We start from the raw sequence: 14827 nt of genomic DNA on the forward strand, positions 1-14827 counted from the left end.
CAATGGTCCAACCATGTTGGCATCACCGAGCTTTGTACTTGTATAACTGAGAGCAGAGTTTGATAGTCTCTCATCTGGCAGATGAAGATTTTTGCTTCTGTGCTCGTATCTGACTTACGAAGTTCTCAGTGCTTCATGGATTCACGTGTAGTGATTAATGAGATATAACGATCAAGGCTGGGTTGCCCTTCTAAGAGAATTTCACTATGAATCCTGGTGTTCTGTTGCAATTAAGACACATCTTAATCGAAATTCCTGACATCTGTCCTTTCTAATTATAGACCAGGTGATATGATCACACTGCTGGAGGATTCTAATGAAGACTGGTGGAAGGTACGTGCCAAATACTCCTATATCCTTTAACAAAATAAATTAGTGGTATTTATAATGAGTATGAAGGTCATTCTTCTGTCAATGTGCTTGCTCCATAGGGGAGAATTGAGGACAGGATAGGATTTTTTCCTGCTAATTTTGTTCAGAGAGTGCAACAAGACGAAAAGATTTTCAAGTGCGTCAGAACATTTATCGGATGCAAGGAGCAAGGACAGATTACACTGAAAGAGAACCAAGTAAGTGAAGTGCACCATTTACTGTACATTAAGGACACAGTTCTGCATTCCTAGTATATCCAGTAATCTGCTTGGTTTCATAAGAAGTTTCGGGTGTGCAAAAAAACCATGAGCAGACTTTCACAGCAAATAGAATTTTTTTTCAGTAAATATTATTGATATTGTGGTAATACCTAGCGCCCAGTCAGGATCATGGCCTCATTGTAGGTACACTAGAGCTGTGTAGGAAACTGTTTTTTTCATCCCCTGATAGTTTTCAAGATTTTAAAATTTCTTCATATGCCAACTCAGGCTGAAAAATCAAAATATCAAAAACGTTCATGAACATATCTGAAAAAAAATTCAGATCAGGACGATCTAAATGTTTCCTTTCAACAGTTTTGATGCATTTCATTTCTATTGGCCTTTTTAAACCTTAATTTAATATAAACTAACTCAAATTTCAAAACAAAGTCATTTTGAACCAGAAAATGAAACTTTTTGTTTTGAAATTTTCAAAACAAGATTTTTCAACCATTTATAAACTTTTTTTTTTTTAAATCAAGATATTCGTGAAAACCAACCCTTTCCCGCAAGCAGTTTTGGTTTTGACAAATCAACATTTTCCACTGAAAAAATGTTTTGTCAGAAAATTCTGACCAGCTGTACGAAACACTGGGAAGACAGACTGTGCCTCAAAGAGTTAATGGTCTAAATCCTCAATCCCACAAAGATTTAGGGACATGGTTAATTTTACAGACTCAGTTGTCCTAGTGACTTCAGATTAGACCCCAAACAATGCGTAAAGTTAAATACTTATATAAGTTTGTTGCAGAACTGGGGCTTCATTTAAGACAAGACTCAACAGATGTGTTTAACAGACAATAGGAGGGAAGAGGAGGTTAATGGTAATTGTGATGGGATTGCTGATACATGGGGCAATACGTGAACAACTAGAGGCGTCCAAATAATTCAGGGTGGAATTTTCAAAACTGCTTTGCATTGGGCCTGACCTTGCTCCCACCGATGCCAATTCCCAAACGCTTGACTTCAAAGGGAGCAGAGTTAAGAAAACAGCATCCTTAGATCTCTTTTAATTATCATTTTTAAATGCCTGATCATTCCATAACTCCCTGTTCCTCCCTTTTCCCCTCATTCCTACACACTGAACTTTTAAAAAAAAATTAAAATCACCCCTCTATATTTTTTCACTGGACTCACACAGTCTATTCATGCTGAAGGTCTTTGATCAAATCCTCCTCTTTAATATTGTTTTTAAATGTACCCAGAAAATGATGGGCATATCGTTCATCTGGGGATACGCCTTTGGTGTGTTCTTATTTCGAATTTGATTTTATAACTACTTTTCCTGAACACTGCCTGGATCCAACTGACATCAGTAGAGGGCTTCTCTGGGACTGCCCTGGTGTAAATGAAAGCAGAATTTGGCCCATTCTGCATTAAAAGAACATCAACCCTGTGACAAACACAGTAACATAACTAAGGAAATGAACAACTAAGGGGAAAAAATACAGCCTAGGTTCTCTGATACAAAGGGACATCAGCTCGTAATCTTTCTCAGTGCATCCTATTAGAGCTAATTATTTTCCCCTCTTCGTGGGGCTTTTTCTTTCGTTTGGAGATTTGCATCACATCTCATATCCCTAGGGGCCAAATTCTGTGCTAACTTGCACTCTCTGCAATGCCACTGACCTTAATGCGGTTGAATGGGGGTGGGGGGAGGTCTAGGTCAGCACAGAATTTGGCCCCTAATATTTCTTTAATGTAGCATTTGCTTGTGACATTTGTTAGCACTTCAGTTTGATCGTAGGTTAGCATATTTCACCCCTTTGATGTAGAAGAATGTCTAAGTGCTAATATTGTGTGGCAACATCAGCCCTGTAAATAAGACGTTGGAAGAGCAATACTTGGATTATATAGTGTGACTGCCTTCCTGCAGCAAGGACACTAGGCAGCACTGAAGCTGTTAAAGTGAGATAAGCTGCATGAAGTATTTTACCAGCACAGTAAATTAATGCACAAATGTCTTCACTGTGAGGCTGATTTTCCACTGCCCTGCACCTTGCGTGGTTATTTTCATCTGTGCAAAGGGATGGGAAAAACATGATGCAATCAGGATAGTTGGGGTTTATACTGCTTTGCACTGGTGTGAATGTCTAGGTAAGGGGGAAGGGAGTGGGGAAGCTAGCCCTGTGAATGTGATGTGTCAACATGAAGGTAAATTGACAGATGATTTGCGCGATTAAATCAGATTATAATGTTAAGTACGTGATATCCTGTCAGTTAACATGACTAACGTTGTAAAAGCTATGGATCGGTTTTCTTGTATCATTTCCCATAAAACTATAATTTCTTTAAAAGATCTGATACAAAGTCTGGCACTCGTCTCTAAACATGAAACCATCCTATTGTCCTTTTTTCATACTAGGATTGCATGGGAGCTATCGTCAGGAGCAGCTCATTGTTTCAATTTGGTATATGAGATGAATAGGGGTGGACTAATACATTCTGTCTGTCAACCTCTTTGTTCCCTTTCAGTAAGGACGGGCAAACTTCTCTTGCTTAATTCCAAACCCATGCAAACACTGAAGTTCAACTTGAATGCTATGGGTTCTCTCTTTGCTTAGGAGAAACTGAGGGAAAGGGAGTGAAGAGGAAGAAAATGTGTTCAATGGAAAATAGAGCACAGAAATCAGGCAGAGTGAACAAGTAAATGCAGAGGGATCTGAGGAAAAGATGTAGAGACTGAGAACAAAATCTAGGAGGTCAAATTATGACCAGCCACTTCAGGGAGATGCAGGAAGGGAGGTGCAAGGAACCTCTATGCCACTTGGCACAACTTCAAAAAAAGGTCATTCTGTCACAATTCCTCCAGGAATCCCTTTCGTCATCCTGGGCCTATCCCTGAGGTGGTCTGACCCCCACACAGGGCTGTACTTAACTGGCACAAGTCTAGTCACTGAACGTTTTAAAAAAACAAAAAATGGCTTTTTGACCATTACAATTTTTCCTCACCAAAAACTATGTTTCTGCTATGATTTTTCATTAAAAGGTTTACTTTTCAAAAATCAATTTTTTAAATGTTTGTTTGTCTCTCTTTTTCTCCATTCCTCTTTTCTGTTTTGCCACTGAAAATAGAAAATGGGAAAGGAAAAAAGGAGAAGAAAAATGAAAAACAAGAAAGATTCACGTAGGAAGATTGGTTTAATCAAAAACCCAAAAATTTCAATGGAAAATTTTGAATGAAATGAAAAATGTTCATTCCTTTTGACATATTTTTTTGAAAATACTTAACCTTTGTCAGCTCTGGACACAAGTGAGTCAATATACATGCTATACACAGTGCACCACTCATGCCAGGCTAGCTTTTGAAGGAAAAGGAGAGATTCTTCAGTCCCAAACATAGAGCTCAGATTCTCTTTATCTAGAAAATCTGCATAATTCATTTAACAAATGAATGTAAATTATATTAGCACAGATTCTCCTCATTTTACGTTCATATAAATTGACTGAATCAAAATCTGTGCTGGCCCAGAAGTCATACGAAAAGCATTTGTGACAATGAAGTCAGTGGGGTTACACCAACAGAGACCTGGCCCATTGAGTTTAATGTGAGCTTCTCATTTTCAAATACAGTGCTTGTCACCAAGGGCTTTCATACCGCAAGATGCTCCTGCTGATGCTTGAACATAACTCTCTGACACGTTAGTGGGTGTTATATATGCACATCAGGAAGAGAATATACAAACCATAAAGTGCTCGGTGCAGAAAATGAGGAAATTTTTGTATACACAAAACACCTCTACCCCAATACAACGCTATCCTCGGGAGCCAAAAAATCCTACCATGTTATAGGTGAAACTGCGTTATATCAGACTTGCTTTGATCCACCAGAGTGTGCAGCCCTGCCCCTCCAGAGCACTGCTTTACCAAGTTATATCGGAATTTGTGTTATATCGGGTCACGTTATATGGGGATAGAGGTGTATTATATCAAATCAGCAGCAAAAATTCATAATCATAGACAGGCAAAAATACAGGCTATGTTAAAAACGGGCAAAGAGATTTTCAGCATCCTGGGCACCCTGGGCATGTCTTTCTGTGTCTTTGCTTTGCACAGTTTCAAACACTTTGAGTTTCAGGTTTATCCAAACCTTTATGGTAAAGCTGATGCTCAGTGTATGTCTACACAGCCTGCAGAAGCAGGCCTCTGATCTTAGATCAGCAGACTCAGGCTAGCAGGACTCATGCTAGTACTCTAAAAATAGCTGTATAGACAGCACGTTGACATTGCAGCTTGAGCTGGAGTTTGACCTCTGAAACCTAGGGAGTCGGGTGGGCATTAGATCCTGAGCTCCAGCCCGAGCCACAACTGCAAAGCACTGTCTACATCACTATTTTTTAGAGTCTAGGACGAGCCAGTCTAGCTGGAGTCTGTTACTTTGGGCTGGGAGGCCCACTTCTGTGTGCTGTGTAGACAGATGCTAAGGAAGAGAAGGGAAACAGCACACTTAGCTCCTCCCTCTCTTGCATTATGTAAGGGTTCCACTTCACATAAGAGCTCTTGAAAAATTCATTATGAAAAATGAAACTCAGCCTGGGAAAAAAGCATTCTTCAAAGACATCAACATTTTTCACGCTAGGGTTCAGTGACAGGCTTGTGCGGGTTGAAACTGGTTCAGAAGAAAAATTTCTCTATAGGGCTCAATTCTGCACCTCCTAGAAAAAAAAAAATTGTATGAAGTGTTGTAGCCCAGGATATTAGAGAGACAGGGTGAGTGAGTAAAAGCAGCAAAGAATCCTGTGGCACCTTATAGACTAACAAACGTTTTGGAGCATGAGCTTTCGTGGGTGAATACCCACTTCGTCAGATACATGTAGTGGAAATTTCCAGGGGCAGGTATATATATGCAAGCAAGCTAGAGATAACGAGGTTAGTTCAATCAGGGAGGATGAGGCCCTGTTCTAGCAGTTGAGGTGTGAAAACCAAGGGAGGAGAAACTGGTTTTGTAGTTGGCAAGCCATTCACAGTCTTTGTTTAATCCTGAGCTGATCGTGTCAAATTTGCAGATGAACTGAAGCTCAGCAGTTTCTCTTTGAAATCTGGTCCTGAAGTTTTTTTGCTGCAGGATGGCCACCCTAAGGTCTGCTATAGTGTGGCCAGGGAGGTTGAAGTGCTCTCCTACAGGTTTTTGTATATTGTCATTCCTAATATCTGATTTGTGTCCATTTATCCCTCTCCGTAGAGACTGTCCAGTTTGGCCGATGTACATAGCAGAGGGGCATTGTTGGCATATGATGGCGTATATTACATTGGTGGACGTGCAGGTGAATGAACCGGTGATGGTGTGGCTGATCTGGTTAGGTCCTGTGATGGTGTCGCTGGTGTAGATATGTGGGCAGAGTTGGCATCAAGGTTTATTGCATGGATTGGTTCCTGAGCTAGAGTTACTATGCTGTGGTGTGCAGTTACTGGTGAGAATATGTTTCAGGTTGGCAGGTTGTCTGTGGGCGAGAACTGGCCTGCCACCCAAGGCCTGTGAAAGTGTGGGATCATTGTCCAGGATGGGTTGTAGATCCCTGATGATGCGTTGTAGGCATTTTAGCTGGGGACTGTATGTGATGGCCTGTGGAGTCCTGCTTGTTTCTTTCTTGGGTTTGTCTTGCAGTAAGAGGCTTCTGGGTACACGTCTGGCTCTGTTGATGTTTCCGTATTTCCTCGTGCGGGTATTGTAGTTTTGAGAATGCTTGGTGGAGATTTTGTAGGTGTTGGTCTCTGTCTGAGGGGTTAGAGCAGATGCAGTTGTACCTCAGTGCTTGGCTGGAGACAATGGATCGTGTGATGTGCCCAGGATGGAAGCTGGAGGCATGAAGGTAGGCATAGCGGTCGGTAGGTTTTCGGTATAGGGTGGTGTTAATGTGACCATCACTTATTTGCACCGTGGTGTCTAGGAAGTGGACCTCCTGTGTCGATTGGTCCAGGCTGAGGTTGATGGTGGGGTGGAAGCTGTTGAAATCGTGGTGGAATTTTTCCAGAGTCTCCTTCCCGTGGGTCCAGATGATGAAGATGTCATCAATGTAGCGTAGGTAGAGAAGGGGCGTGAGTGGACAAGAGCTGAGGAAGCGTTGTTCCAGGTCGGCCATAAAAATATTGGCATATTGTGGGGCCATGCAGGTGCATGAGGTAACATCTTTTATTGGACTAACTTCTGCTGGTGAGAGAAGCTGGCCCAATAAAAGATATTACCTTCTAGAAAAAAAACATGAGTTTTGCTGTTGATTTCAGGAGAGTAAGAGCAGGTCCTTGTTCTTGAGTTTGAAACCAAAGCTTGCAGGTTTTCAGATTTTGAAACCTAACTCTTACATGCCACTAGTTGTGTAAATTTTCCCATTTGAGATTGTGTCCTCACCTGGATGTGAAAATCTTTCTCTAGCCTAAAACATCTGACCCAGCATATCAGTTCAATAACACAGATACTGCAGCCTTCCCTTCATACATTAGCAGGTCTTAAGTGAACCTCTGCTCAAAAAAAGAAATCTGCATTTTGAAACATATCTAAATAGATATCATTATGTGATCTATGTTTGAAAAATAACATTAACAATAAAATTAACATTTTGACCATAATGGCCTTTAAAGCACTCAAAATAATCTACTGTTTGAACCTCTGTTTATTATTCACCCTAATTTCCTATTTAAAACAAAGGACATGAACACTGGAAAAAAAGCCTTGAGCCAGATAGACAGCTCCTGTAAATTGGAGTAGCTCCATTGAAGTCTGTAGAGCTACACCATTTTATATGAGCTGAGGATCTGGTCCCCTGTGCTTCCAAAAAGTTGAACTACTATAATCCAAAAGGTCCCAGGTGGCAAAGAAATTCATACCCAAAGCTAACAGTCAGTCCTTTAATCCAGTCCTTTGCATCTTGCATAAGCAGATGCCTTCAAAAAGGGGAGTTGTAATTTTCTATAGTGTATAGTGCAGCAAATCATAGAGGAGTGACTTGAGAGACCTGAAAAACTAAGCAGAAGGATCGACACATTTATCAAAACATGGCAATGTAAATTGTCTCTATTACATAAAGAACCTCCCAGGAAAGTGACACTGCTGCAACTACAGAACTAGCGTCTGTGCTTATAACTTGACACGGCTACATAGCAGTATTGTACTGACATGCTGTTAGAACACCCAAGCCCAATAGCTGGATAGAGTCTCAGGGCTTTGTACTAACACAGCTTTAGACTTTGCTGTCCCTGAGCACACTGAAACTCATGGAGCATGCTCCCAGCCTAACAAGTTTCTGAGTTCCCATCCTGAAATACTGTAAAGGGCCCTGATTTTCCCTGAATAGTTGCTTAGCTCTGTCTGAAAACCAGGCCCCCTTTAAGGTATCTCAAGAACCTAAAATTGATGTTCCCCCCCAAAAAAACACTAATTATGTTTGAAAATTTAGGCCAAACTAACTTCCCTCAGATTGGTGGAGTGTAGATCTTCCTCCAGGCCATTCTTGGAGCCTAAGTTATCAATGTCTTGGCAACTTGAAATCTGCATCCCTGTTGTATTAAATGGACTGGCTAACACAGAGGAGTGGGAATGGACTCTGGAGCCTTGCATTAGTCTGTTAGTGATTCAAATCCAGCCCTGCTGGTAGTCATCACCATCTGAACGTTCTTTGGTAACCCGTGTGAATAAGCTGGTGCTATCAGTCCAAATGCTAGGGCACTAGTGGGCACAAAATACATGATCACGACTGCCATCCTGGCTGGCAGTTTCAATCGAGAAGCAAAAAAACTGAATGGTGATTTCAGGGCAGGATTGAAATGAATTGGCAAGACAACCTAGGGACGCTTACCTGGCCACACCAGTTTCACAGATATATAGAGGACATCAGCCTCCAGGACTGTCAATCTGATACCTTTCTTAAGTTCTAAATTCCCGCTAGAAACTGTAGTGAGTTTGTATCCAAATTACGATTCGATGGAAACCAAGGCATGGCATGGCAATGAGAAATGGTGTTTTAAGACATGCAGGAGCCATGGGAACATTCTGGGGTGAAAATAAGAGACAGCAGTGAAAATCAGCGAAAGCTCAGAATTGCTGTTTGACAAAGGGCATTTTCCATTTGAGCCTTTTGCTCTCTTGGCAAAATGCAAAGTATAGGACTCATGTGAGTTGAAGACTATTAATAACTGTGCAGTTTAAAAGATCATTTCCTAATCATTAATCTTGCCCATCTGTTAAGGGAAATGTGACGGACAAGAATTCTTCAGGGTCAGAATATGTTGCCAAGTTCAGGGAACAGTCAGGATCCCAGCAATTTAAAAAAAAAATAGAATGGAAACAAAGAATTGGGAAGTGACTTTCTAATATTAGATCATGTTTTCTGCCTCCCGTTCTCTCCTCGGACCACCCACTATCTTAGAAATAGCCTGAGAAATGGTCACTTACACCATTTCTAATCTCACGAACCAGCGGCAGTGTTTCAGTGTCTGTATTGCTAATTTATTGGGGAGTTGCTTCCCAGCTGCTCACTTGCTTTGGCAGTATGGCAGCCTCTCATGCATGAACATGTCAGCATGAGTAGGCGCCATTTTAAGCAGATTCCAATTTGATACAGCAAGCTGTAAATGCCCAACAGCAGTAGTCTCTCACTCCCCCCCACCCGCCACAATATTGTTTTGCATTTATCAGCAGCACTAGTTCCACGTAGCAGCTGAGGCACTGTGCAGGGTCCCAATCTAATGTGACAACAGTTAACTATAAGGGGTTTCAGTCTCCATTAACTTAGATGTCCTTTACAGCGCTTTAACAGAGTTACTCCTGATTTACCCCTGAGCAAGATAAGAATCAGGTCCAAGGATTACAGCTTGCGGCCAATGCTTGAAGCTGGCCAATCTCTGGTCAATGCAGGACACCCGAGAGGTGAAGGAAGGAAAAAACAGCTTAAAGCCACCTTTGCATTCCCCCAATCCCTGAGCTTGCTAGGGGCTGATCTGGCCCACTGAACTTGGAGCACCTGATCTAAGTTCTGGCAGCTGTTACAGCCTCCTAAGACCTGATGTCTGGCAGAGTGCCAGCTGGAGGTTCCCACAGGCAAGGACTAGAGTATTACTAGCTTGCAAGAGAAATGTATTAGGACAGGCAGTCCCTTACAGGGATCAGAAAGGAATATTTTTACCCAATGCACAATTGGCCAGATGTATTCTGTCTTTGGTGTTTTTGCTTTCCTCTGAAGCATCAGGGATTAACCACAGCTGAAGACAGGCCACTGGACAGGGTGGACTGGTGTTCTGAGGTGCTAGAGGCGCTTTCTTAGAGGCCTGGCTGGTAAATCTTGTTCATGGGCTGAGGGTCCAACTGATCACCAGATCTGGGGTTGGAAAGGAATTTTTCCCCCAAGTCAGATTTTCAGGGACCTTGGATTGTTTTCACCTTTCTCTGTGGCATGGAGTGTGGATCACCTGCTAGGATCATTTGAGTCTATCCTACCTAATCATTTCTCTGTCCCTGAGGGGGCTTGGGTTGCTAGTGACATCTCAGTCTGGCACAGAACATTTTAGTCTGAGGACTAAAATGCTTTAGTCTAATCTCAGTTACTGGGTTTAACACAGGGGTAACTGGATGAAATGTAATGGCCTGTTATATACAGGAGGCCAGAGTAGGTGGCCTAATGCTCCCTTTACTTCTATGAAACCATATCCTCCCACCTAATTAGGCCATAGTTTCATAGAGGGTGTTACCACTGACAGCAGTGGGAGCTCTGAAGGGAATCAGCAGCAAGATCAAAAACCCTGTGAAAGCCCAGCCTGCCATCATTCAGTTATTGCAGAGGGGGATGAAACGAGACTTTTGTGACTATGTGAATAAGTGATTTTCTTTGACTCATGAAGAATTATGCCCATTAGTAGTTAGGCATCTAAACGTCTTGGAGGATCTGAGCCTATACGTATGTAAAATACCTACTAGAATTGGGCCGTAATCTAAGATGAGGCATTTAGGTACTAATGTAATAAATATAAATCATCATCCAGCTGAAAATTATGCAGTTAGATATACTTGAGGGCCATGTGTTAGTTGCATATCCTCTGAGTAACTAAATATTGCACATACTGGTAGCATATTCTCCCCTGTTCAGAGATAACACCATGAAGTGATAGTTCAGCTGGCATGGTGTCAAGGATGCAAGAGTCCATCAGAGAGACCATTTAGTGCCCTACATCACTGCTGTGGATGCATCTGTTTTATGCCTAACTCTGGAATGCTGTTTGATTTCAATAGCTTGTTTGCTGGAAATGTACGGATCCTTAGCACCACATAGGGGGTTCCAAAGAAGATGGTACCAGATGAGAGAACAGGGAATAATGGTCTCAAGTTGCAGTGGGGGGAGGTTTAGGTTGGATATTAGGAAAAACTTTTTCACTAGGAGGGTGGTGAAGCACTGGAATGGGTTACCTAGGGAGGTGGTGGAATCTCCTTCCTTAGAGGTTTTTAAAGTCAGGCTTGACAAAGCCCTGGCTGGATGATTTAGTTGGGGATTGGTCCTGCTTTGAGCAGGGGGTTGGACTAGATGACCTCCTGAGGTTCCTGCCAACCCTGATATTCTATAATTCTATGTTGGCTTACATTTATTAAAGTGATTTGGGATATTTTGTTTGTTGGTTGCTTGCCCAGCTGATAAACTTTACAGGGCCAGATTTTTAAAAGACAGCTGCTCAGTAACATGCAAAAGGCAGGTCTCTTAATGGTGTCTCAAGCTGGGCCATCTAAAACTACACTACCTCAAATCACGAGTCACTTCAGAGAATATATTATTTAACCTTAGTATTGTAGTAGAGTCCAGATGCTTCACTCATGATTGATTCCCATTGTCATAGACACTATACAATCAAACATAAAGTGAGAGTCCCTGCTTCAAAACCGTTGATAGAAGACACTTCCCACTGATGTCAGGGAAAACTGCAAGTGTATACTGGCATTTCAAAAGGAAACCCTTGATCACTTTATATATGGAGGTGGAGTTTCTTACATTTGGAGTTGAAATATAAAGGGGACGGCTCTATATATAGGCTTTATAATCACAGTCTCCCCAACACAGTAAGTACTCGCTCGTGGAATAAAGTGGCTGTTTATCTGAATATTTCTCCCACTCTTTAACTTCAGATCTGCGTGACTTCTGAAAAGGAACATGATGGCTTTATCAAAGTTTACTGTGGAAAGAAGAAAGGCTTTGTCCCCCTAGACGTCTTAGAAATCATCTGATTTCAGCACTGCATTTGCTGCAGTAGGAACACTTTGTTGGCAATGCCTGTCTGACTCATCTCACACTGTGTCAACCCGGCAGGGCCGTCTTGCAGATGATCAGGGACTAGTGAGACGACCGCAGCAACAAAAAAAAGACACTTAGACTGTTACAGCAACAAGAAATAAAAAGACGAGGGTTAATTAAAATAATATATATCAGGAAACCTCTAAGGGGAAAAGGGGCCAAGGAAAGTAAAAGGAATAAGGTAAGGAATGGCTGGACTAGCTCATTTCCAGTGCAAGATGGCTATTAATTATCCTGATGGAGACAGACAGACAGACAGAGACAGCTGTTCTGAAGGACTAACCTCATACCTGCTCATCTGTCTTAAAAACAAGCTGTTGGAGTGCGTTTTTGTTTGAAGTGTGATTTCGGGGGGGGAGGTTCAAACTGTCCTTGTAGTACAGTCTGATCTTGTAGTAAAGTGTGACTGTGAGTCTAGAGTTTTGTCCACAGTATTAGCAATCAGCATAGCGTTTAATCCCGATGTTGAGTCTTGTAACAAAAGCAGTTTGGCGGCACTGTGTAAACGTCAGTCTGAGAAGTTAATACACCATTGTCTGGACGCCAACGGCTTTCTCTTTCTCTGTGCTCAGACTGTACAAAACAGCGGCCAACTTCTACGTCCTTTGCTTTCTCTGTATACAAACAAAACTCTTGGCACATATTGGATGTAACAGCTGCTCTGGTAGCCGGCAAACTTACAGTCCCTCCTGTTCAGAAGGCCAGGCTAGAAGTATTCCTCTGTGATTCCTTACTCCTTTATCTGGTGGCAGAGGAAGTGTCAGAAATACAGAGCTGAGTGAGAGCCCCATGCTTGAAAAGTTTTCTATTTTTCCATGAGTATTAAGTTTGAAGAGATTTTATATATTGATCCTGTTTATAAGTAGTAGATAATCAACCAAGCTCCTTCTAGAGTAAAAACACTAGTAGAGAATTGCAGTAATTGTTGGTAAAGCCAGGAAGCCTCCCAATCCAGGATCAATGAGAGAGAGAAAGATAAACTAGAGATCATTTAATTGTATTAACACAAAGTCTCTTGCTTCATTCACTAGACGGGAGCTTTTAGGAATCAGACTAAGCTAAATTCTGCCTTCACACATACATGCAAACCCTATTGATGCCAATGAGGTTACAAGAGGTGTCTGTCAGGGCAATGTTTGGCCTATTGTCTGCATCATGTAGGCCCGTCTTGTAATCTGTTCTGTGCATATGAACCCCTGCAATGGTCTCTGGGCAGGCATAAGAGTCTGCAGGTGAAGATCAGATTGCAGCATCGGGGCCTTGGTCTATTGGTCTCATAATATTTCCCACTTGAGTTCTTGCCTTTGTTGTCCAGCCTGTGACAGAACCCTACTCTATATTACTACCAGGGGTTCTGGAATAGTTTTCATAGTGGGTGCTGAAAGCCACTGAGCCAAACTGTAAACCCTGTACATAATGGAACCCACTTCAAGACAGCGGGTGCGGCACACTCCTGGTTCCAGCACCTATGATTACTGCTAGAGATAGACCCAACTCAAAATCCTAAATCCATATATTCCCACACAAAGAGAAGTTTCAGATCTGCATCTGAACTTCACATGTGGTCACACTCTTTAAAATGGGCAGAACCACACAATCCTGCAATCAAGCACTGCAGAATTATGAATGTATCCATAAGCCCTGGTCCTGCAGCTAGATTGGCCTATATGAACTGTCCATGCAGAGGCTTCCTGAGGACAGTGGGGTTCCATTCAGCCTCAGAATGCAAGATCAGAGCCATATATTGTAGCTCTCATCTGGCTCTCCTTATTGTGTTAGTGTCAGCTGATGAACCTTTTTTCCTCTCAGCTAATGTAATCTAAACAAATCACATGTCATTTCATTTCAGATATTGTTCAGTGGGGATATCAAAGATATATAAATGGCCTTTTTCAGTGTAAACAATGAATTACTTTAACTCAGCTTATTTTCCAAGGTAATCAGAAAACTTCTGTAGGGGTGGGGAGACTGAAGATGCTGATATGACTCAGAGACCAAAAGGAAAAGCAGCAGAAATGCTCTTAATCCATCCTGCTTTATAACATTATTTTATTTGATATTCACCAATTTTTAAAAAACCTCGAATGCCTGTTACAACTAAAATTATTGCTTACTTTGGTCCAGCCTGTTATGCATAAGACTAGGGAAATCTGCTTTAATCTCTACATATATGCTCTTGTTTACATGTTTGCATCTTACTGTGATTCCCTCCTATGTCACTCTCCTCCTATTATTTCAGTTTCTCCCTAAAACATGCATCGTACTATTCAAAGAATAATATGAACATTAACTACAATTCACAATGGCCTTTAATCAAATGTCAGTTTGATTTCTTTTGATACCAAGCAATAAATAATAAAGTAACTGAAAAGCCCCTAAGTGGATTACATCATGGTGGAGCAAGCATTACTTTCTAAATAAAAGCTTTCATGGTTATTTTTACTTTTTTCTTTTCTGTCACTGGTTGATGTGTATTTTGTCCCTGATTCAGCAAGTTGTTTATGCACGTGCCTAGCTTTAAGCAGAAGAGTAACTGAAGCCAGGCTCTTGCTTAAACACGTTACTCATCAATTTTGGATGCCTTACTTTGATTTCAGATTGGCATTCCAGAGTTTTTTCTACCATGTGCAGTTCATCATAGATATTTGCATTAATAAACAGATAAAGTCCAGATCATCACTGTGGCTGCCTATCTGGCACTTGCTCAGATAAATTGTATTTTAAGAGATAAGGGTTGTTCATATCTAATTTTATATTTTGCTTAATAAAGAACATGCAGCAACTGACTGGAAAGAAAATGGAAAACACGTGTATCAATCTCTTCATTGCATTGGGTATTTTATCATTACAGAGACGTTATCGGAGCACTTACTGCAGGCATCAGCAACAGGAGTTGTTGAATACTTTCATTTAAACCCATAGGGCTTGCTC

General features: G+C 41.4%; 1 protein-coding gene across 1 annotated transcript in view; it reads left to right on the forward strand.

The window, feature by feature from the left end:
* STAC (SH3 and cysteine rich domain) overlaps positions 1-14622 on the forward strand; it is a 103300-nt gene extending 88678 nt beyond the window's left edge. Inside the window, exons 9-11 of the mRNA XM_050938036.1 lie at positions 282-333; positions 432-569; positions 11731-14622. Of these exons, the coding sequence (XP_050793993.1) occupies positions 282-333; positions 432-569; positions 11731-11829 (289 nt within the window). The 3' untranslated portion in view covers positions 11830-14622. The remainder of the gene's footprint in view (positions 1-281; positions 334-431; positions 570-11730) is intronic.
* Positions 14623-14827: the final 205 nt, after the last annotated feature.

This window comes from Gopherus flavomarginatus, chromosome 2 (assembly GCF_025201925.1).
Source record: "Gopherus flavomarginatus isolate rGopFla2 chromosome 2, rGopFla2.mat.asm, whole genome shotgun sequence".
NCBI lineage: Eukaryota > Metazoa > Chordata > Testudines > Testudinidae > Gopherus > Gopherus flavomarginatus.